Genomic DNA, 21,900 nt, shown 5'->3' with positions numbered 1-21,900 from the left:
GGTGAGGCAAAGTGAGCTACAGAAGGGGGATTGTAGGCGTAAAGGAGAGGGGGAGGAAAAGGAGTGTAGAGACCAGGGAGGGAAGGAGAGGGAAGAGGAGTGAAAAGCGAGCCAGGCAGGGAATAAGTCTAGTGAGCTGGTAGACGTAAAGGAAGGGGTGAGGAAAGGGATGAAGAGGTCAGAGAGAGAGAGAGAGAGAGAGAGAGAGAGAGAGAGAGAGAGAGAGAGAGAGAGAGAGAGAGAGAGAGAGAGAGAGAGAGAGAGAGAGATTTACATAGATATTCAGACCACACAGACACTATACATGGTCCAAACTAGAAATTGTGGCCTGATTTGAGAGAGAGAGAGAGAGAGAGAGAGAGAGAGAGAGAGAGAGAGAGAGAGAGAGAGAGAGAGAGAGAGAGAGAGAAGAGGAACAACAAGGAGTGCGTTAAGGAGGGTTGACGTGTGAGTGTGAGGGAGGGTGTGAGGGTTTCAGTGAGGGTGTGAGGGTGTAAGGGTTGTCTTGAGGGTGTGAGGGAGGGCGTAGGGGTCTGAAGAAGGGCGTGGGGGTGTGAGGGAGGGCGTGAGGGGGCCCAGCCTGTAGCCCCATAACCTTACAGGCGTCGACAGGACAGACCTACTGGCTCGTGCCCTTGCCTGGAAAAGGTTCGCCGGCCGTGAGCTGATGTGCGATGATCCGTCACTTCCCTCCTCCTCCTCCTCGTGCTCGTCCTTTTCATCGTCTTCATCGTCTTCTTCTTCCCTCGAATCGCCCTCCTCCGTCTGCTCCCATTCCTCGTTTTCAATTTCTTTCTCCTCTCCATTTTTTTCTGCCTAACACTCTTCTTTTCCTCCAATTCTCGTCGTCTTCTTCCTATCAAGGCCTTTATTTTTTTTAGCACTTGTCCCCTGCCACTGTATCTTGTTAGTTTCCTGGTGCTACTTACACATGTATCCTTAGTTGTATAATCACACTCTGTACTGCCTGGGGGTTGGGATGGCATGCTCCTCCCTTCTCCTTTGTTGTTTACTTGCAACACTAAACTATCAATCAATCAATCAATTCTTCCTGATAAAAGTCTTCCTCCGTCTGCCCTTATTCCTCGTATTCAGTTTCTTTCTCCTCTGCTTCTTTATGTCTAATTCACACACGTCTCTTCCTCCCATTCCCCCTTCTCTTCCTCGTCCTTTTTATTCCTTCTAAACATCCTCCTCTGTCTCCTCTTATTCCTCGTATTCAGTTTCTTTCTCCTCTGCTTCTCTATGTCTGCTTCACACGTCTCTTGTTTCCATCCTCCTTCTCTTCCTCGTCTTTTTTATTCCTTCTAAAGATCCTCCTCTGTCTTCTCTTATTCCTCATATTCATTTCTTCCTCCTACGCCTCTTTTGTCCAACGTCATACTCCTCCTCCTTCCTCCTCTTCCTCCTCCTCCTCCTCTTCCTTCATCTGCTCTCACTTGGCCATTTGTTTTAATCTATGTATATCTGTTTGTCATCCTCTCCATCCTCCTCACGTTTATCGTAATCATATTTTTGGGGGGATCGCTATCTCGGCTCCTCGTTCGTCTGCTTATTACGTCCGGGTCCGTGTATCTGTGGAGTGCCTGGATGTTATCAGTTTCTAGGTCTGTCCGTCTCTATACCCCCCCCTTACCCCGTCTCTCTCTCTCTCACACACACACACACACACACACACACACAAGCAAGTTACGGCGGTGTGCTCGTGACTGTTGCCAGATTATGGTACTCAGAGCATAGTATTTACCGGTTTCTGACGCCTAACTGTTGCCAAGAAACATCAGGATCTAACTCTTTTAACGATAACTATAAATGGGTTTCGTTATTGGAGCCCAGAAGACAGTTTTGGGGGTTGGAAGTCGGAAAATGTAAGCGGCTGAGTACGACAATCTGGCAGGCAACCTTGCTGGGGCCGCCGGTGCCCGAAGGTTGCATGTGTGTCAGGCTTAACAGAGCCAGGATGAGGCAGGAAACTAGTTCCTTTGCCGGACACTAACGTAATTCTTGCGAAGAGTATTACTGAGTTGTTATGCTGAAGATCAAAGAAATATATAAAGTAAATTCCTCTCCTAATATGATTCAGTCTGAAAGATTAGAAAAAAAAATAAGCTTGGTAAGAGGAGAATGGCCACAAACTATCAGTTTTATGGGCAAATACTCCAGGGATACTTAGCTAGTAAGTGGTCTTGTACTACTGTAAAAGTAAAGAACCAGTAGTATACTTACTAATAAGAAGAAAATAGCTAGCAACTATCAGCTTTGTTTACAAATAATGCAAGTTGAATTCAGATATGGCTATACGCAGGGCAGACAAAATACCTTGTGTTGTTTTGGAAGCTGCACGTAAAACATAAGCAGCACAGCGGCAAGGAAAGGATGCCGCTGGTTGATTCATGATTCTGAATGGCCGCGTCCACGTTTTCATTTCAAGCTTCGTGTGTCGTCAATATTTTAATATCGGGGGTCCGGCCTGGCGGGCACGTCACGCACGGTTTTAAAACAAAAGTGGTTGTTTGTGAACTGAAATTGATGTGATTAACTCATATTTGGTGTAGGCAGTGCAGATAATGCTTTGTACTGTGCAAAGAATATTAGCCGTGGAAGTAGTATTGTAAAATATTATAGTAAGTTTATTTTTAAAGTTATAATTGAAATTATACATGAAAAACATGACATTGAAATTCTTAGTCTATAGAAAGTTTATACAATATAACTTTTGGATAACTACTCAAATGGGTTGTTGTGGGTTTGAGAGGCAAGACTGCTGTGACTCAGACAAATAACAACAGTCGGCCTCGCTAGGGTGTCACCAGACGGAGTGACGTGCCGTTGACGATGTCGATTTCTAAGCAGAGATCCAAAGGCTACGACATTACAACCTGTATTAAAAGCTACGCTGATCTAGCCGGGCTTTCCCCCAACCTTTTCCCTTGTGTCCACCCAGTGATTTTTCTCAGTCAGTTTACAGAACAGCCCGAGAGGGGAGGAATTGTCGACTCGTCACAGGAAAGTCGCCGAAACATGTTCGGTGGCAGGTGGTCAACCTACAGCCTTGACAGTACCGCCAGTGGTTTATTTAAACTTTGCCATAGTAAGGCGCCGGTGACTCAGTAAAGGTACAGTTATTGTACTCTCAGTTAAAGGCAAAGTCGAGTCTGAAGCAGGTTCGACTGACTAGAGTCGCTGCGGGAGATGTGTTCTTACAATGTTAAAAGAACTAGACGAAAATCCACAGCTGTAAAGAAAAAAAAATAGATAAAATAGCTGTGAGTTTTTATATACAACATGACTCACTTTGCCTCACTCGCAGAGTAAAAGGTCTCCCCCTTTGCAAAATGAAATATCAAAGTTACATTCACATGCATACTTTGAATAGAAAAAATGCATTGAAAATTCTGAATACCACGCATAGATCAGTTTCCACAGAGAAAAGTTATGCATTTTTTTTTTCAAAATAAAAATGTCCCAAACTGTTCCCTGTGATTGATGGCAGTAATTGCGGCTTTTGTGTGCACAGATAATTATCTCTGTTGTGAGCTCACGGGTTCAGCGGGTGAGCAAACAAAGGAGAGGAAAAATGGACGCAAAATTCATTTCACAAATATTTTATTTCACATGGTATTTTAAATTGTGCAACCTCCTCGGCCGTCCTCTGCTTTTCATCCTTTTACCCCCGCCTCATTCGCCCGCCATTCCCCAAGCCTCATTCTCCTCCGCCAACGAAGTGTCCTTTACCGCCGCCACAACTACCACAAGGGACGGAGCCTCCGCGGTGACGGTAACTTAGACAAGCGACGAGCAACGCGAGGCATTGTTTGTCTACTTCAGGGAGTTGATTACTCATTCATGTCACGTTTTCTTTCTATGGCTCCTCGAGAGTTGAGTAATGAAGCCAAGCAGCTCAGTTATCATTTCTCCAGTAGTGTTGTTATGTTTATCACAATATTGTCTAGTAATTTGATATTGACCCTTGCGTTGGAAGAAGCCAGGCAGCGTAGGTCCATCAGCCACACTGCTCCTGTTGCTGTGTAAAAAGTGGCGGGTTTGGGGTCGTTGTGTTTATGTGCTTATTTAATTTGGACTTATTTTTTCTCATTTTATACGAAGACTTTTTTATTAATGTCCTTACCGTTATTGGCGCATAGGTACAGCTCCTACATTTTTTTACACTTCCTTAAATATTGATCCTTGCTGAAACGCACGTGTAACTCTCGTGAAAGCAGAGACAGAAGCTCGTCGTTCATGTCAGGCACTACTCATGGAACTAAAAACCATTTCAATTGTTTCCCCCATGTTTGTTTGGCGCTGCAAGTGGTGACGGAAGGGCCGACAACTCACACCTGTACTCAGCTTGTTCTCAACGAGGCCTCGACGTGGGTGAGACGCTGATGTGACCTTCCCTCCGCCTGTGTGTATGTGTGTGTGTGTGTCCAAGGTTAAGATAACGATGCTCCGGGCCTTAGTCTAACACCATTTCCCCCACACCCGGCGCAACGCCCCCTCGAGAGCCTGCAGCCTTCTGTCCAACACCCCACCGGGCCACCAAGGCACCCACACCCGGCTCAATTTATGCCCCGAGACTAGCAGACAACTCTTCACAACTCCGGCAATATATCAGCTACATCTTACTGTGCAACGCCTGGGGCTCAAACTGCTGTTGTTTAGGGAGCTGTTTTAAATATCGCGCCTGTGTCTCTTGGTGTCCTGGTGAGGGGGACATCAATCACTCGTTGGCAGTTTGTTGCTTAGGGGGCCGCGTGTTATCTATCGTCCGTTCGTCAGTGAGGGGAAATCCATCATTCGGCGGCAAGTTCGGGATGGTTAACAGGACACACGGCCGAAGTTGTGCCAATTGCAAGGGTGATTTGTGTTTGGTTGTCTCCGGGCGTTAGGGGAGCGTTTGGCGCGCCTGTCCCGGCAACGAAAAGCTGCTCGAGGTGGGGAGAGTTTTTCTGTTGGTACGGACGAGTTCAGAATGGCTGCAAGACATTCCTGAAAAAAGAAGTTTGTTTTTACTGTGTGTGTGTGTGAGGGAGAGAGAGAGAGAGAGAGAGAGAGAGAGAGAGAGAGAGAGAGAGAGAGAGAGAGAGAGAGAGAGAGAGAGAGAGAGAGAGAGAGAGAGAGAGAGGAAACTATTAATAACCAAAGGCTTACGAAAGAGAGAGAGAGAGAGAGAGAGAGAGAGAGAGAGAGAGAGAGAGAGAGAGAGAGAGAGAGAGAGAGAGAGAGAGAGAGAGAGAGAGAGAGAGAGAGAGAGAGAGAGAGAGAGAGAGAGAGAGAGAGAGAGAGAGAGAGAGAGAGAGAGAGAGTTTTCACTACTTTTATTATCAGTTTAAGGTCTCATCTTCACATCTTGCTATGATGGGCCGCTGAAAGTTTACATGTTGACTTCCAAGTAATGCCTGGCTTATTAATATAACCTTTAGATTACTATGTTGATATGCACCATACTGGTAGACACTGGGAAAATCCTGTCATTTCTCTCATTTGATGATCCGCGTATCATTATGTCAGGCACCGCAAAGTGGCGAGTTGTCTTTCTTGCTTCTCCTGACTTTTTTCCTTCCCTCCTTCCTGCTGGTGACATCAAAGAATCATGCTAAATAAATATACACATGTAGTTCTCTTTGGAAGAACAGCAGATGCTATGTATTCATTCAGATGGCGCCACTATAAACACTTGCCTGCGCCATGACGGGCTGGGGCCGACTACCATCTAGGCCCCTCAAAAAAAGCCTACCGGCGCTATAGGTGTACACGTAAAAAAAAAAAAGATACGAAACCAATAAAATATAATATGATCTGAGCCTATGAGTTTGCCGTGTACCGTCTTAAAAGTAAACTCAATAACACTTGTCATGAAGAAGCCAGACACCCACACAAGCTGACGAACAAGAAAACAAAACGCGAGAAAGTAACGTTGAGGGTTGGCTTGCTTAGTGCCATAGTCTTAAACAGATCGACCCCCTAGCACACATATTTGACAAGGCTTTCGTAGGAGTTGTGGGCATTTCCAGGGGTAGTTTAATGACGCTGGTGGTAGTGTGACCCTTCCTCTGTACCATGAACCAAAAAGAACATATTTGACAAGGCTTTCGAAGGAGCTGTGGGCATTTCTAGGGGTAGTGTAATGACGCTGGTAGTAGTATGCCCCTGCCTCTGTACCATGAACCAAAAAAAACATATTTGACAAGGCTTTCGTAGGAGTTGTGGGCATTTCCAGGGGTAGTTTAATGACGCTGGTGGTAGTGTGACCCCTCCTCTGTACCATGAACCAAAAATAACATATTTGACAAGGCTTTCGTAGGAGTTGTGGGCATTTCTAGGGGTAGTTTAATGACGCTGGTGGTAGTATGCCCCTTCCTCTGTACCATGAAGCAAAAAGAACATATTTGACAAGGCTTTCGTAGGAGTTGTGGGCATTTCCAGGGGTAGTTTAATGACGCTGGTGGTAGTGTGACCCTTCCTCTGTACCATGAACCAAAAATAACATATTTGACAAGGCTTTCGTAGGAGTTGTGGGCATTTCTAGGGGTAGTTTAATGACGCTGGTGGTAGTGTGACCCTTCCTCTGTACCATCAACCAAAAAAAACATATTTGACAAGGCTTTCGTAGGAGTTGTGGGCATTTCTAGGGGTAGTTTAATGACGCTGGTGGTAGTGTGACCCTTCCTCTGTACCATCAACCAAAAAAAACATATTTGACAAGGCTTTCGTAGGAGTTGTGGGCATTTCTAGGGGTAGTTTAATGACGCTGGTGGTAGTGTGACCCTTCTCCTGTACCATAAACCTAAAAAAACACTCATTAGAACCCAATTAAGCTTCTTTTCGGCCCTTGGAAACAGGTGACGTGAGAGGTGAAAGCGTCTGAAAATACTGTCCTTGGAGTCCCGGCTCAAGAGTGTTCCCGGGAATCACAAAATATAGCTTGTACCAAGTGGAAGAGTTTATAAGTGAAATATAGATGAAATCAAAACACTTACAGTAAACGCAATTCTATTTATTCTACCTGCTCTGTTTGTACCGCGTCTTCCCCCCCCCTCCCCCCCCCTCCCCCTCCCCCCATCGCTCCCTCACTTACTCATGAAAAACAAACACTACATCGTTTCTCCATTTGATCTTTGGTATATTTTATCGGATGAATTGGTGCTCTCTCTCTCTCTCTCTCTCTCTCTCTCTCTCTCTCTCTCTCTCTCTCTCTCAGTATGAACGCATGTGTGTGTGTGTGTGTGTGTGTGTGTGTGTGTGTGTGTGTTCTATTTTTGTCTTTGTTTGCATATCCGCCGTTGTCTTTACATCTCAAATTTTTGTGTGTGTGTTTCGATGGTGTTTTGCTGGCGATTCACCTGAGCTAACGTATACGCAGATAACATTCAGCTTCCAAAAGATCGAGGTGGTTTCTCTTTAGTCCTCGGGCTATCCAAGGGCACTGACCCGCTGACTCGACGACAGAGGAAATGTAAAGGGACTGTAGACCATATTCTTAATCCCTTGACTGCGGATTTCCTACAAGAAGACCACCAAGCTACAGGAATGGAACAAAAAGTGTCTGCTACAATTCAATGAAGAAAAATGTAGAGTCATGCACCTTGGGAGGGGATATCCAGCATACCAGCACCACATGGGAAACACTCCACTATCCACCAAAGAGGCAGAGAAAGACTTGGGAGTATGTTTGACCAGGCTACCAGTGAAGGCCAAATCCGTGCCAATCGCAGCAGACGGGTTAACTATTTCGGCTCCCAAGCGCACACATTCAACAAGGGTATCATTGGAGTTTTGTGCATTTGCAGAGGTACTTTTATGACTCTGGTGGTAGTTTGACCCTTCTGCTGTATAATGAACGTGAACAAACACTCATTGAAATCCGATTTATCTCAATTTCGGCCTTTGGAAATAGTTGACGAAAGAGGTGGAAGCGTCTGAGAATACCGCCCTGTGCTGTGCCGCGTTAAGAAGATGGATGAGAAAAAAATGAAAGAAGAACAATAAGAGAAAGAAAGAGGCGGAGAGGAAGAGGAAAAGGTGGCTAAGTAATGAAGTCAGCGGAAAAAGATGCATAAGAAAAATAAATAATAAAAGAAGAATAAAAAAGAAGGGGGAGGAGAGGAAGGGGAAAAGTGGATAAATAATGAAGTCAACGGAAGATGAATATAAAAGGAAATATATTATGAAAGAAGGAGAAAGAGCGAATTAGCATATTTCGAACTCGCATATCTCGAATACCCGGTGTAGTTGATGGAGATTGGAGAACACGAAAGCAGATCCAGTAACAAAAAGATTAAGGGAGAAAGCGAAAAAGCGGAGTTGAGTCAGACATAGAGACATACAGACAGATAGACAAAGATGAAACGATGATGATAATGAAGATGATACAAACTAACTCACGCGATCCATCCTCTTATCTCGCCCAAAGAATCTGCTACGCGCAGGTCGTGAGGGGACGAGGAAGGGCATTAGTCAACGTCACTTTTTTACATTCTTTTGTCTTTCTTTCCATTCCGGTCTGTCGGGTTATTTACAGCAGGAGGCGCCCACCATTACTTCTCGTTAAGGCCAGTCCTCTAACGCGGCTTCGTTTTCGTTAAATCTCGGCAGGCAAGTATTTTTTTACGGCAAAGGTGGCAGCCTTGAGGAAAAACAAAACAAAGATAAAACAAGGCCATGCACTGCTCCCACAAAGAGAAAAGGAGAAGTCATAAAGGAGGGTGAGATTCGGTTGTGGAGGTGCAGTAGATATGAGTTTCTTACGTCAGGAGTAATGAGGAAGTGTACAGGAGATGCGGCATTAATGTGAGGTACAGTGCATGGTGTATAATGTGGAGCCGCGAAGTGAGTAAAGCGAAGTTTATTAACCGCCTTAACGATGGCATTCATAAACACTGATGGCGCACTGGCAACTATAATATTTTAAGTTGTCCACCGCGGTTAACGACGGCTCATTAAATTTGTAGTCCAAATAGCTACAGCCCCGGAGGTGTAGTAAACGGTAGGAATACTATCATATTTACATATAAATGCTTGTATATTTTTTTTTCAACTGGCAATAAAATTTTGCCGGTAAAAGAAGCCAATTCCTTCATAAAATGTGGAAATATTCACTCTTTGTGACGTATGAGAAGTGTGGGCGGCATGATAAGTTTTCCCAGCAGCACGGCCGGTGTCGAGGAAAATATAGAGAGGTATCGTCACCCTCATAGAACGAGAACGTGAAGAACCAAATTTTGAAATGAGCTTTTTTTATTAGGACCTCTTGGATTTTTTTTTTTTTACTACAATAAAATGAAATACGGTATGATGTGGATTTTTTGTGGAGTTTTTGTTGATTGGCTAGCGTCACGATAAGCTCCGCCCCTTCCTCGAGCCTAGGCCCCGCCCCATCCTCGAAGCGCGACGTTTTATCGCTAGTGTCTTGTACATTTTTCATATTTTTTTGGCATGGTTTCGTGTGCTGTGGCCTCGTGTCCAGTGAAATGGGAGAACAAAAGAAAATTTATAACCTTTCATAGCTTTCCAAGGAACAGAAAACTTAGAAAAATATGGATAGAGGCCTGCAAAAGAAAAGACATGCGAAAATACGGCGACGCGAAGAAGTGCCATCATATTTGTGCTCATTTTGAACCTCAACAATCACCTCTTCACTCAAGCTGTTCCAGATGTCAATTAATACTTCGGTGTGTGTAGAAATGATTCTCTCTCTCTCTCTCTCTCTCTCTCTCTCTCTCTCTCTCTCTCTCTCTCTCTCTCTCTCTCTTATATAGGAGCAATGTTTAACGGGCTTTTTGTCTTCTTTTTATTTCTCCTTGAACTGCTTCCTTTGCTCTGAAAAAAAAAAAAACTGACCACTCTGATAACGTCGGAAAGCAACGTTCCTCATTGTTCTAGTATTTACCCAAAATCAATGTTATTATTATCCTTAAAAAAAAAACATTGATAGCACTGTATAGCCTTTTTTTTAGGGAATTAGAGGTCTGCTTGGACTGATGTGGCAGAGAGACGGATAGAGTAATACCCAAGGGAAGCAACGCCCAAACGATCTCGTCATTCTTGAACCTCAAAAGTGTGCTCGTTTGTGCATTGTTAGAGCGTGTAGTGATAGCAATTTAACTTGTTGGGCGTCAGTGTGTGTGTGTGTGTGTGTGTGTGTGTGTGTGTGTGTGTGTGTGTGTGTGTGTGTGTGTGTGTACTCCAGGTTACTGTATGTTTATAAGTGGGGGTGGAGGGGGAATGTGTCTGTATATGTGCAACCTTCCCTCAGCACATGACCAAAAAATGTGTGTGTTGCGGAAGGGGTGTATGTAGAACTGTTCAGCGTTCTCTCTACACATGGCCGAGCTGTGTGTGTGTGTGTGTGTGTGTGTGTGTGTGTGTGTGTGTGTGTGTGCGGCAGGCCAAGGCGGAACAGAAGTTGTAGGAGTGGCCCATCAGGGATTCATCTACTGTGATCACATGCAAAAAAAGTTAACTGTGCATGTGTTCGCCGGTACAGTCTAATGGAACACTTAAGCCTAGTTAGCCCATCTCCCTTTGACCTCGTTACTTACTTCAGCCCCTTCTACTTCATTACCCCTTCCTCTAACTACGACCCTTCCTCCTCTTCATCGTTCATCATTTCCTGCTTTTTATCCTACTCCTCCTCCTCCTCCTCCTCCTACGTCAATACCTCCTTCTACTCCTACTGCTCATCTCCTTTTCATCGTTCATAATTTCCTGTTTTTTTATTCTACTGCTCTTCCTCCTTACCTTCTTACATCGTTCAGTCACTTTCTCCTACTTCATTGCCTCCTCCTACTCCTACTCTTTTTTACAACAAAGGAGACAGCTCAAGGGCACAAAAAAAGCAACAATAATAAAAAAAAAGCCCGCTACTCGCTGCTCCTACAAAAAGAATCAAAAGAGGTGGCCAAAAAGAGAGGTCAGTTTCGGGAGGAGAGGTGTCGTGATCATAATATCCTGCTTTTTATCCTACTCCTGCTCTTCCTACTCCTTACTACTCCTTTCTCTTTCTTATCGTCATCCTCACTTTCCTGTTCTTCATTACCCACCTCTCCCTGCCTGTCTGTATTACCTCTTCCTTGATTACTTACCCTCCCACCTTCCTCTCCGACCCTCGCTCCTTCGCCTTGTCCAGCCTCTCTTGCCCCCAAGCTCACAACTCTTTTCCTAACTTCGTCCTAATACTTTATGCTTGTGAATGATGAAGGGTTCGTTGCTGGTGGCGAACACACACACACACACACACACACACACACACACACACTTATAATCATAGTGGTAGTGAGTGGCGGTGGTGGTGGCTATAGGTTGTGGTTGGAGTAGAAATGTTGTTGTTGTTGTTGTCATCATCATCATCATTAGTAGAAGTAGTAGTAATAGTGATAATAGTAGTAGTAGTAGTAGTAGTAGCAGTAGTAGCAGTAGTAGTAATGTAGTAGTAGTAATAGTAGTAGAAGTTGTATTATTATAACGTTATTATTGATAATATGATTGACACTATTATAGGAAAACAAAAATCCTTTCGTGAATTTTATCCAAAACATTATTTTCCAACATATTCTTTTCATTAGTTTAGTGCATGTAGTTTCCACAACACTGACTTCCAAACACCAGATATTACAAAGCCCAAAGAGGACCGGCTCAGCACACCCTGGGATGGGATTACTCCTGACGCTGAAGCTCCGTTGTGCGAGTGAAAGTTGGAAAGTTTTGTTTAGTCGGCGCAACATCTGTGGTCATATGCCGGAGAGAGACAGGAAGGGGAAGGAATTATAGGAGAAGGGAACAGACCCCAGGAGACGGGACACAACCCCCAATTAATACCTGGTACCCATTCACTGCTGAGTGGACAGGGGCGTAGGATATCGGAAAAGCCGCCCAAATTTTTTCACTCCGCCCGGGAATCGAACCCGGGCTCTCTCGATTGTGAGCCGAGTGTGCTAACCACTGCACCACGAGGCCCCCCTTTTGCGAGTGATTGATAGATTCTTTTGACGCTGGAGTAAAACTGGCGACCACTTTTCGTGCTGGCTCTTTTAAACCAATTTATTAGCTTTCATTACCTAAATCATGAATAATTTATCGAAATTCAATTCATAATCCTTTATAATTGCCGTATAGTATTATCAATTTATTTTCACTTTGCATGTAAATTATTTCCATTTCCAGAATTAATCATTAATTTCACTATCTGATTTTTATATCTCTTTCATCCCTTCATTAATATTTGCGCTTTTATGTTTGAAGAATTATTTAAGTCATCGCTGACAACTGGTAACTTCAGACACATTCGGTGCATTTATTATCAGGATTGAAATATGCAAAGGGTAGCTTGGAAACAAAAAGAAATGTGAAGGATTCTGTTTTTCTGTGGCTTTAGATGCGTCACATTAAATTAAAGCAGGTAACATTAAGCTTGATTGTGTGGAAGATTAAATGGAATGAGTTACGAGTACTTTAATTTAATCTGGATATTTCTTTAACGTGATTTTCAACTTTATAACATAACTGAGGCTGACCGATCCTGCTCCACATTACTCCCAGAAAGAAAAAAATACTGCGGAAATAAGTTTGGTCGGTGTGTGCAGCCTCCGTCGCTAGCAGGGCAGCAGGGGGGGACGGGGTCAGCGAGGCAGGGTGGCCGCGGATGTTAAATAGCGGCAAACAGGCAAGCCAAGAGGTGTGTGGCGGTGAGGTGGAGTGTGTGTGTGTGTGTGTGTGTGTGTGTGTGTGTGTGTGTGTGTGAGGTAGCGGCTCGGTGGAGAAACACGAGGAAGAAACCGCAAAGAGATGATAGTTTGGAAGGAAGGAAGGAGAGAGAGAGAGAGAGAGAGAGAGAGAGAGAGAGAGAGAGAGAGAGAGAGAGAGAGAGAGAGAGAGAGAGAGAGAGAGAGAGAGAGAGAGAGAGAGAGAGAGACCAGGGTAATTGGTTTGTGTGTTCATCATCACCATCATCATCAGTTGTTTGTTCAAAGCAGGACAAAGACCTTTCCCACGGTTATTCGTCTCTGCCTACTGTTAGTGTACACCATCCTGCTCCGGTAATTGTCTAAATATCCTCTCTCCATCTTGTCTTCTGCTCTGACCGTCGATGTTTGGGTTGTCACTGTTACTTTAGTTATTCATCTGGTATCAATTCCATACATGATATGATGTGTCCAAGTCGTCTTCTTATTCTTAGTCATCATTAAAATATCTTCAACCTTTGCGAAAACCAGGTGTAAAATATACAGAAACACACACACACACACACACACACACACACACACACACACACACACACACACACACACACACACACACACACACACAACCATCAATACGATTACTAGTGTGCGCCGAGTGATAAAGAGTGAGGCACAGAACCTACAAACACTTTGAAGTGCCGCGCTCGTGGTATACCTCCCCTCAGCGCTGATGTCAAACGTCACCTCTCTAACGGCAAACTTGATGAGGTTATCACCTTTGTAAAAAAAACATCAACCCGAACATAGTGGCGATCACTAAACCTTAGAAAGTGACCTCGGAGCTGTGCCAGTTGGACGGGTACAGTGTGTTTTCCCGCCTCAGGGAGGGCAGGAGAGGTGGTGGAGTAATGAATTAAATTATTTCCTATCGTGACTGTGCGTTGTAACATTTATCATTTAACCTTATCACTTTTAAATCACCAACCTGCTCGATAACCTTTTTTTTTTTTTTTTTTTTTTTTTTTTTTGTTTTGTATTGCGTAGGCCAGTTAGGGGTAGGGCTGATGCCTGGCCCTGGCCCCTTTCCAGGTGGGGTGGGGGCCTGATGCCAAGGCTTCTTCCAGGGGGGGGGCTGATGGTCGCCCCAAGGTCTTCCCAGGTGGGGATGGATGTGGCCCAGCCCGTTCTGGCGCAGGCGAGTGTTTATAGTGGCGCCGAAATTACCATTTATTTTTTAACTATATATAAGAGGGAGAGAAGAGGCAGTTGGGGACGGAATACAAGGAAGATAATAAACAGATAAAGGAACGGAAGGGTAGGTGAGTTAGAGAGGAAAAAGAAAACTGAAGAACAAAAGAATAGTTGTGTGGAGAATGAACAGGAGAAATAAAGAGGAATTCATGGTTACGTTAGTGGCGAATTAATTAGAACGCAAAGAGGAATTAAAAGGTCGTTGAGGAAGCAGTGAACTGGAGGAATAGAGATGTAATCGAATGAGTGAGGAATAAATTGCGAGAAAGGAAAAGAGCAATAAATCATAGACGAGCCTGGAATGACGGAGGAGAAAGAAAGATATAATGAGTGATGATTATAGAGGAGGTGAGTGTTAATGAAGAAAACTTTAGGGGAGTGAATAGATAATCATCGTTCACCTTTGCACTAGCGACACGCCTCACTTGTATCACGACGGATGGCTCAGGACAAGGCATGGCCAGCGAGTGATTCAAAGAAAGATTATCATAATGCGAGGTTTGAAGGTCGCAGCTAGGCGCCGTAAATAAAAGTGAAGCTCCCGTTAATAAAAGGTGTAAATGACAATAAGTATGAGATAATTATATATATAATTTTGCACTCTGCTGTTTTCACGTTCCTCAGGTATATATTCGGTTACAGTACGTGCCTGCTACATGGCTGATAAAATACTGGAGGATAACTAAGACTTCAAATGAATAACTGAACAGACAGAACCATATGACATCAGGCAATTAAAATCAACAACTGGCAATGATCAGGACACAATGTAGTAGAGAGAATAACAGCTGCACAAAAAGTGAGCCACTGGGATGTATGCTTTGAAAGAGCCAACAGAAGAGCGTTCACCAGCTGGCATGATGAAATTATGAGGTTTGCGGAATCTATAAATCGAAATTGGACACTTAAGGCACGAAACATAACATGGAAACGATTCAGTAAAGTCTTGTGGAGTTATACAGTGATGATGATTAATTACTTCAGTTATGCATCAAAGAGATTTCTCCTCGTTTTCTGTGGTGGGCTGCAAGTGTTGAGGACAACTAAAATAATATCATTCTTCCAAGATTACAACGCGATCCTAAGGTCGGTATTTTAAGACACATTCGCTTCTCACATCAACTATTTATAAAGGTCAAAGAGGGCATCAATCGGGTTCTAATGAGTGTTTTTATAGGTTCACGGTACAGAAGAAGGGTCAAATTACCACCAGGGTCATAAAACTACTCCTGGAAATGCCCCAAACTCCTAGGAAAGCCTTGTCAAATAGGTGAACTTGGGCGCCGAAATGTTTTAAAATACGTCCCTAAAACACCAGCGAGTCATGTACTAAGCATAATAGAGGGACTCAGCCCACAGTCCAGTAGAACCACAGGGGAGTCTGGGGTATGTTCCTCCGGTGCTGCTTTTTTTCCCGAGCAGTTTCCTGTAATTAAAAGTAGAAACCAAAGAGATAGAAATACTGCAAATAATTTTCTGAAAAGATCCGGGGCCTTATAAGAAAAGCTTCTGGGGTTAAGCGCTGAAAGCCCAGCCTAACCTGAGGCGAACCTAGTTTAATTATTTCAATGTACTTTTCTCTATTACATTTTTTTAAAGAATTCCATTACGATATATTTTTTTTACTGTCATATAAAGTCGCCACTACAAAAAGTCGCTCCCCCCAAAAGTAAATGGTTATATCTACAAAGTCATTTATAAATAATTATTTTAGACATTCAAACATAATACAATTCCCACCCCCCCTACACACACACACACACACACACACACACACACACACACATTTTGTTCTGTCCTTACCCAATACCTAACTTCATAACATCAGAAACATTAATTAATTCAACGATTCGTATAAAGTCAGGTGCTTTATTTTTTCATTACAATATATCAGCCTAAGGACCAGAAATATAACAAATTATGCATTACGAGTATATGTGTGGAATTGGGTGTGTGTCAGAATCTACATGCGGCTCTGCTGGTGTGGGTGCGTGGATGTGCACGAGGAAGGAGTGGCCGGGGTGGTTGTTACCATGTGAATGTAATCAAGGCGTTTGCGATAAGAGAGAGGGTCCTGTGTTACATACCCACTAACTTAACTCTTAGGGGGACACGGGAAGGGAAGGGAAGCTGACTCACACGGAAACATAATAACTTGATTAGAGACCAGCGTCTTCAACTTTGCACTTTAGACCAAAGAATCTTAACTGTAATGGTGACTTGCAGCACCACGATAACAAGAGACGGATCATGCCCTCACCACACACCACTACCCCTCACCACCCCTCACCACCCCTCACTGCCCCTCACCACTACTCACCACCCCTCACTCACCACCCACCACCACCTCTCACCACCCCTCTCTCACCATTACTGACCCCCCACCTCAACCCCTCACTCCTAACCACCGATTCCACCCCCCCCCTTACTCCTCGCCACCCCTCTCCTCTCACCACCCTTCACTACTCCTCTCCTTGACTCATCATTCCTCAACACTCATCTCCCCTCACTATCCCTGACTCATTAACACGCTACACCCTTCCCCTCACCACCCTTCACTCCTCCCCACCATTCACCACTTCTCTTCCCTCATCACTCATCCCAATTCACCTCATACCACACTCACCATTCCTCTTCATTCTGCACCCTTCACTCACCACACCTCACCATTCCCCTCCCCCCTCACCACCCCATTATCCTCTCACCATCCTGCAACTTCGCCACTCTCACTCCTTACCATCCCTTTACCATCCCACAACAACCCCCCCACCCACCCCCCGCACAGCCTCTGGTCCTCCTGTCATCCCAGCCGAGCGTGTTTAAGGTCATGGCTAGCAAGTATGCAACGTCCTTGTCACTTCCCCATGGCGATGACCTAAAAATGCGAGCCGTGGGTGTGTGGTGCCGAACTTATACAGAAGTAGTGAATATATAATCAGCCACAATTGCTTCTTTGCTTCAACTTGACACGTAGTCGTAGCCGTTTGAAAATAAGATATCCTACAGATCCCTTTGTTTATCCCGATTATTATTTTTTTTATTTATTTATTTATTTATTTATTTATTTATTTGCTGGCGGACTGTAGTAACTCATGCTGCCTGGTTCAAACGTCAGTTGTTTACAGTTTATTTAGTGTTGTTGTATATGTATGTTACCCAAGTGTTAAAGAACTTCATATAAGGCAGTGTGAATCATCCTATGCTATGTGTGTGTGTGTATGAGAGAGAGAGAGAGAGAGAGAGAGAGAGAGAGAGAGAGAGAGAGAGAGAGAGAGAGAGAGAGAGAATCAAGCCTTAAAACAATATCAGCTGTTCGTGATGTAAGGAATGCTCTCCGGACGCACGGGTTACCAAGTGTGTTAGTGGCTGGGTGGAGATAACATTACTTATCTGTCAGTCTGTGCCAAGTTTAACGAGAAGGTCTGGGTCAAATGTGGTAGATGTGGCAGTGGGCGGCGTGGCTCAGTGCGAGACGAGTGGCCTTTCTGTGTGGTGTGACTGGCGTGTTCCTCGCCCTGCACTGTTCATCGCTGCCTGTCGCTAAGCCTGACGCATCGCCACCATGACCACCAACTTCAGTGAGGTAAACCGTTGCATATTCCAAACTCCAGTTCCATCTTGACAAGCAGTTTGAGTCAGTTAAGTTTGTTGACAGTCTTGAAAAAAAGCTTATAGGCTCTACTATTTACCACGGACATGTATACTTTTACGCATGACTCTTACACCACAATAAAACTGATGATTATATGTGAGACAACTTCGTTCCTGTTGCTAGACTCGAGAAAATGAAAGATGCAACGCTGATAATAATGGATAGGAAATGCTATTCACGAATTACATCCGTGGCTGTCAGTGTTTGTGATCCGTAGTTTTGTTAACACCGCACCACAGAGAGCAAGAGAGCAAGTCGCCATCATCACCCTAGTATGTGGTGGCATGCATTTGACTCGGACGTAATGTTTACAGAGTCAGGACGAGATGCCGTTTAGTATGTGAGACGCCGCGATGCTACGAGACTAGAAGATCAAGGCGAATACTTTCATCTGTTCAGGCGCGTCTAGCAAAAGAGCACACACACACACACACACACACACACACACACACACACAGTCAATCAATCAATCATTTAGTAATCAATGGTTAAAGCGTACGATAAAAGAGGCCATTAGTAAGGGACAGGAAGGCAGATACCCATGCACGCAGGCAGGCAGGCAGAGAGAGAGAGAGAGAGAGAGAGAGAGAGAGAGACCGATAAACAATAACTACACCAAAACAACTAACGAACCTACACCATACAACTGTACACTCCTACTGTCTTTGCTATTCCCCACCTGTACCTCACCACTAACCCACTTCCTCTTCGTACTATACCCTTGATTAAAAGAGAGAGAGAGAGAGAGAGAGAGAGAGAGAGAGAGAGAGAGAGAGAGAGAGAGAGAGAGAGAGAGCATTAACGATGTGGCGGGTCGTGAGTCATGGAGGAGGAAGTGCGTGGAGGAAAATCAGCCTGCAGCAAGGAAATGGGGGATGGAGGAGGGTGGTTTGTGACCTCAGCGGTGTGTGCCGGTGTAGCGGACCGACACTGACCGGCTTACGAGGCGCAGACAAAAAGCAAACTCCGTGATCGCGCACAAGGACGTAATCGACCCCCTCACTTTTTGCCGTCACTGAAGGTTTCCAGATCACTATGGGTCCGGTCAGTGAGGTTCCCCACTAAGACCGTACGCCTATGTAAGGAGAAGGACAAATGAGGCCTGTAATTGTCTGATTGTTCTGCCGTGAAGGACAGCGCAGCGTGCGTGATGGTAAAGAGCGGTGGAGACGATACAGAACTCCCAACTTTATGTTTATTTCACCTGAGTACATCGCTTCTTCACAAGTGGCCTTCAACCTGCGTACCGTTTCTGCCCCTCATGAATACCCCTTACTTTTCAAATCATTTTTCTTCGTCCTTTCGTACTGTTCTTTATGATTATAGTATCTTATATTCTGGGGAAGGTTTAAGGAGACAGCTAACAACCAATTTATAGAAAACTGAATGATTTACTTGTATCATTGATAGATAAGAAAGGTAAGATGTACAGAAAATTAGTTAACGAATTATTTAATATTGAAAAGAAAAGGGAAATGGGAAGGAATAACTGGAATCGCGCTATAATTGCTTGCATATAATTAGAAACGGTTAGAGGTAGTTTAGAAACTCTGTCACCCAAATGATAGAGACGAAGTTCAGGTGGGCAAGTAGGTTAGAGTGGAAGGACGTGATGGTAGGATGTGATTACGGGTGAAATGTCGAATTAGCGATGAGGGAAAAGTGACCAATGTGTATGACATGCAAGCTTGTTGTAGGAGGTTCAAGCCTTCGACTTGATTAAAAAATAATATAACATTGAAATCTAACCATGTCCTTTATTTATGTTGCTTTTATATCACTGTTTACTAGTGAAACAGTTGCCATTATTATATAATTATTATTATTATTATTATTTTTTTACTTTTTACTTGTTTTTTTTTATTATTATTCTACACTTACACCATGAATCTCCTTCGTGTAGTACTCAAAATGTTCATCTTTATACATTGCTCCTGCTTTTTGTTGCTACCTTGCCCCTATTTTCCACCTCCTCCGTCTGTATGTTACATAGGCCATGATCTACGTCTTGCATGCAGTTCTGTCTGTCGTGTGGCAGTCCGGTGCCATTTCTCCCGGATGGAAAAGGGGTTGGTTGTCCCTATCTGGTAAGGGAAAGGGGACCGACAGGACTGCAGCAACTACCGTGGTATTACTCTCCTCAGTGGCCCAGACAATGTGCTCGCTTATCTACTTCAAATGCGAATTCGATCTCATCTTCTAAAGGTTCAGAGATCTGAGCAATCTGGCTTAGTGGCTTCGTGCCCAATAAGTAAACAACTGACAATCTTAGCACTTTGCGTCCTTTTGAAACGCCGACTTGAGTTTCGACAAGGGCTGCTTGCAACCTATGTTGATCTCAAGAAGGCATTTGATTCAGTGCGCTGTGATGCACTCTGGGACATTCTGCGGATCCGTGGGTTTCCTACAAGGATTTTTGACTTCATGAGTGGCCATGACTGAGAGTGGTGTGAAATGGGGAGGGGTTTCCGACTACTTCCCTGTTAATTCAGGAGTGAGGCAGGGATGCGTCCTTGGTCTGTTATTTTTCATCACTTGCATGGATTGCGTATTAGGCAAAGTTGTTGATCAAAGTCGTTGCCGAGCACCTGTTGACGACAGTCCACCCAGTCATTCACGCTCCCTTCTGGCTGGTTGATCAATGTGTACTTGGGGAAGGAAGGTGAAATGGGAATTGATGAAATGGAATTTGAGGGAGAAAAATGGTATATAATGTTTTAAAATATGGATTCAGAGTATTTTCATATAAAAGAAATTTAAGAACGAGTGATGTTCCAATTAAAGTAATACCAATGAAAATAAATTTAAAGACGAATAATTTCATTCAGTATGTTGTCGCGCCTATATGTCGCCTATGAAGGATACATGAAAGATTGTAAATGTAATGCTTAATATAATGATGTAAGGAAATGTCATTTCAGTATAATGCAATGTAATGTAATAGTAGTAATAGAGAGAATAGTACTCGAGTAGTGAAGATGAGTGTAGGAGAGAGGCGGTGTCCCCTGAGCCTGTGTTTACAATCAAGAGTGCTCGCCGCAGTATGGGGGAGATGATATTGGCAGTGATGACTGTTGGCAGAGGAGGCGCTGATCCAAGGGTCAGGAACCCTAGCCACTCATTTTCCGTTTCACTATTGGCTCTTCAACACCAGAGAGTAGTTCAGCATGGTGAGGGGGTCCACACACACAGTTAGGCTAGACAGAGTGGAATCAAAGGCTCTTCGCTTCATCAACTCCCATCTTCTTACTAGCAGTCTTCTACCTCTTAAAACTCCGCCGCATTGTTACTTGTCTTTCTATCTTCTATTGATATTTTTACGTTGACTGCTCTTCTAAACTTACTAACTGCATCTCCCCCCCTCCCGCGGTCCTGCTGTACACGACTTTGGCACACAACACACGTTCACCCTGCAGCTTCCCCCACACCCTCGCCATGACAGCGTTGCTTTGCCTTGCAGGTGGTGGAGCGGAGTCGCGCGGCCTTCAACAACGGCCGCACGCTCTCCGTCGCGTTCCGGAAGCAGCAACTGAAGCAGCTGCTGAAGATGTACAAAGACCACCAGCAGGACTTCATTGACGCCCTCCACACAGATCTTAGAAAGGTTAGTTTGTTTGATTTCTCTTGTAATTACGTCTGGCATACATTCCATCCCCTTATAAACCAGCTATTCCAGTGGTTTCAAGACTCATTTTCATGCAGGCGACCCCAATCATGCACCTCTAGTCATGACCGCGACTCCCTTAATTATATACACTGTTTAGAATTTAGAACGTATATACCTGCTGTTTATCACTGGTTGTAGGTTGTAAAGGACAAATATGATTAAAAATATCCGTGTAAGAGGTACTGAAGTTTGGTTGGTAAAATATCAAAGTAACATCACTTGATTTTATTTAAATAATAGAAATTTAAAGACAATATTAACCAAAACAATCAGTTATGAAATAATGGTAAGTTCCTTTATTCGTGGCTCAATTGTACCGAGTGTTATACCTTCAAATCATGTTCTGGGTGCAACCGATTTATGCTTTCCATTTCCATAGCAGCCAGAGATGATTCACACAAATAAGTTGTAGCGAATGGCAGCAGCACTCACGGCCTCACTTCCAAGGACTGGTTTTCCTTTTCCACAACAGCCCAGAATTCTCCTTGTGACTGTCACTGAGAATTGAAGCGGAGAGTTTCATCGCGTTGCGCCTCGATGAGCTCCTCTTGCGAGTTGTGGATAGACGACTTTTCTTGTGACGTTGACATTGAATGATCAGCGTACCCACTGGTATTTCTCATGCAACTCTTCATCAGGAAGATATC

General features: G+C 44.0%; 1 protein-coding gene across 2 annotated transcripts in view; it reads left to right on the top strand.

Annotated features, from left to right (window-relative positions):
- The first annotated feature begins 17,310 nt into the window (after positions 1-17,310).
- The window catches only part of LOC126980676 (aldehyde dehydrogenase, dimeric NADP-preferring-like), a 42,231-nt gene continuing 37,641 nt past the window's right edge, over positions 17,311-21,900 (top strand). For both annotated transcript variants that reach the window (XM_050830805.1, XM_050830804.1), the window contains exons 1-2: positions 17,311-17,517; positions 21,047-21,190. In XM_050830805.1, coding sequence (XP_050686762.1) covers positions 17,497-17,517; positions 21,047-21,190 — 165 coding nt within the window. In that variant the 5' untranslated portion in view covers positions 17,311-17,496. The remainder of the gene's footprint in view (positions 17,518-21,046; positions 21,191-21,900) is intronic.

The sequence above is a fragment of the Eriocheir sinensis genome, chromosome 45 (genome assembly GCF_024679095.1).
Source record: "Eriocheir sinensis breed Jianghai 21 chromosome 45, ASM2467909v1, whole genome shotgun sequence".
In the NCBI taxonomy this organism is placed as follows: Eukaryota; Metazoa; Arthropoda; class Malacostraca; order Decapoda; family Varunidae; genus Eriocheir; species Eriocheir sinensis.
The sequence above is the reverse complement of the archived record's forward strand: the minus strand, read 5'-3'. Positions and strand labels throughout refer to the sequence as shown.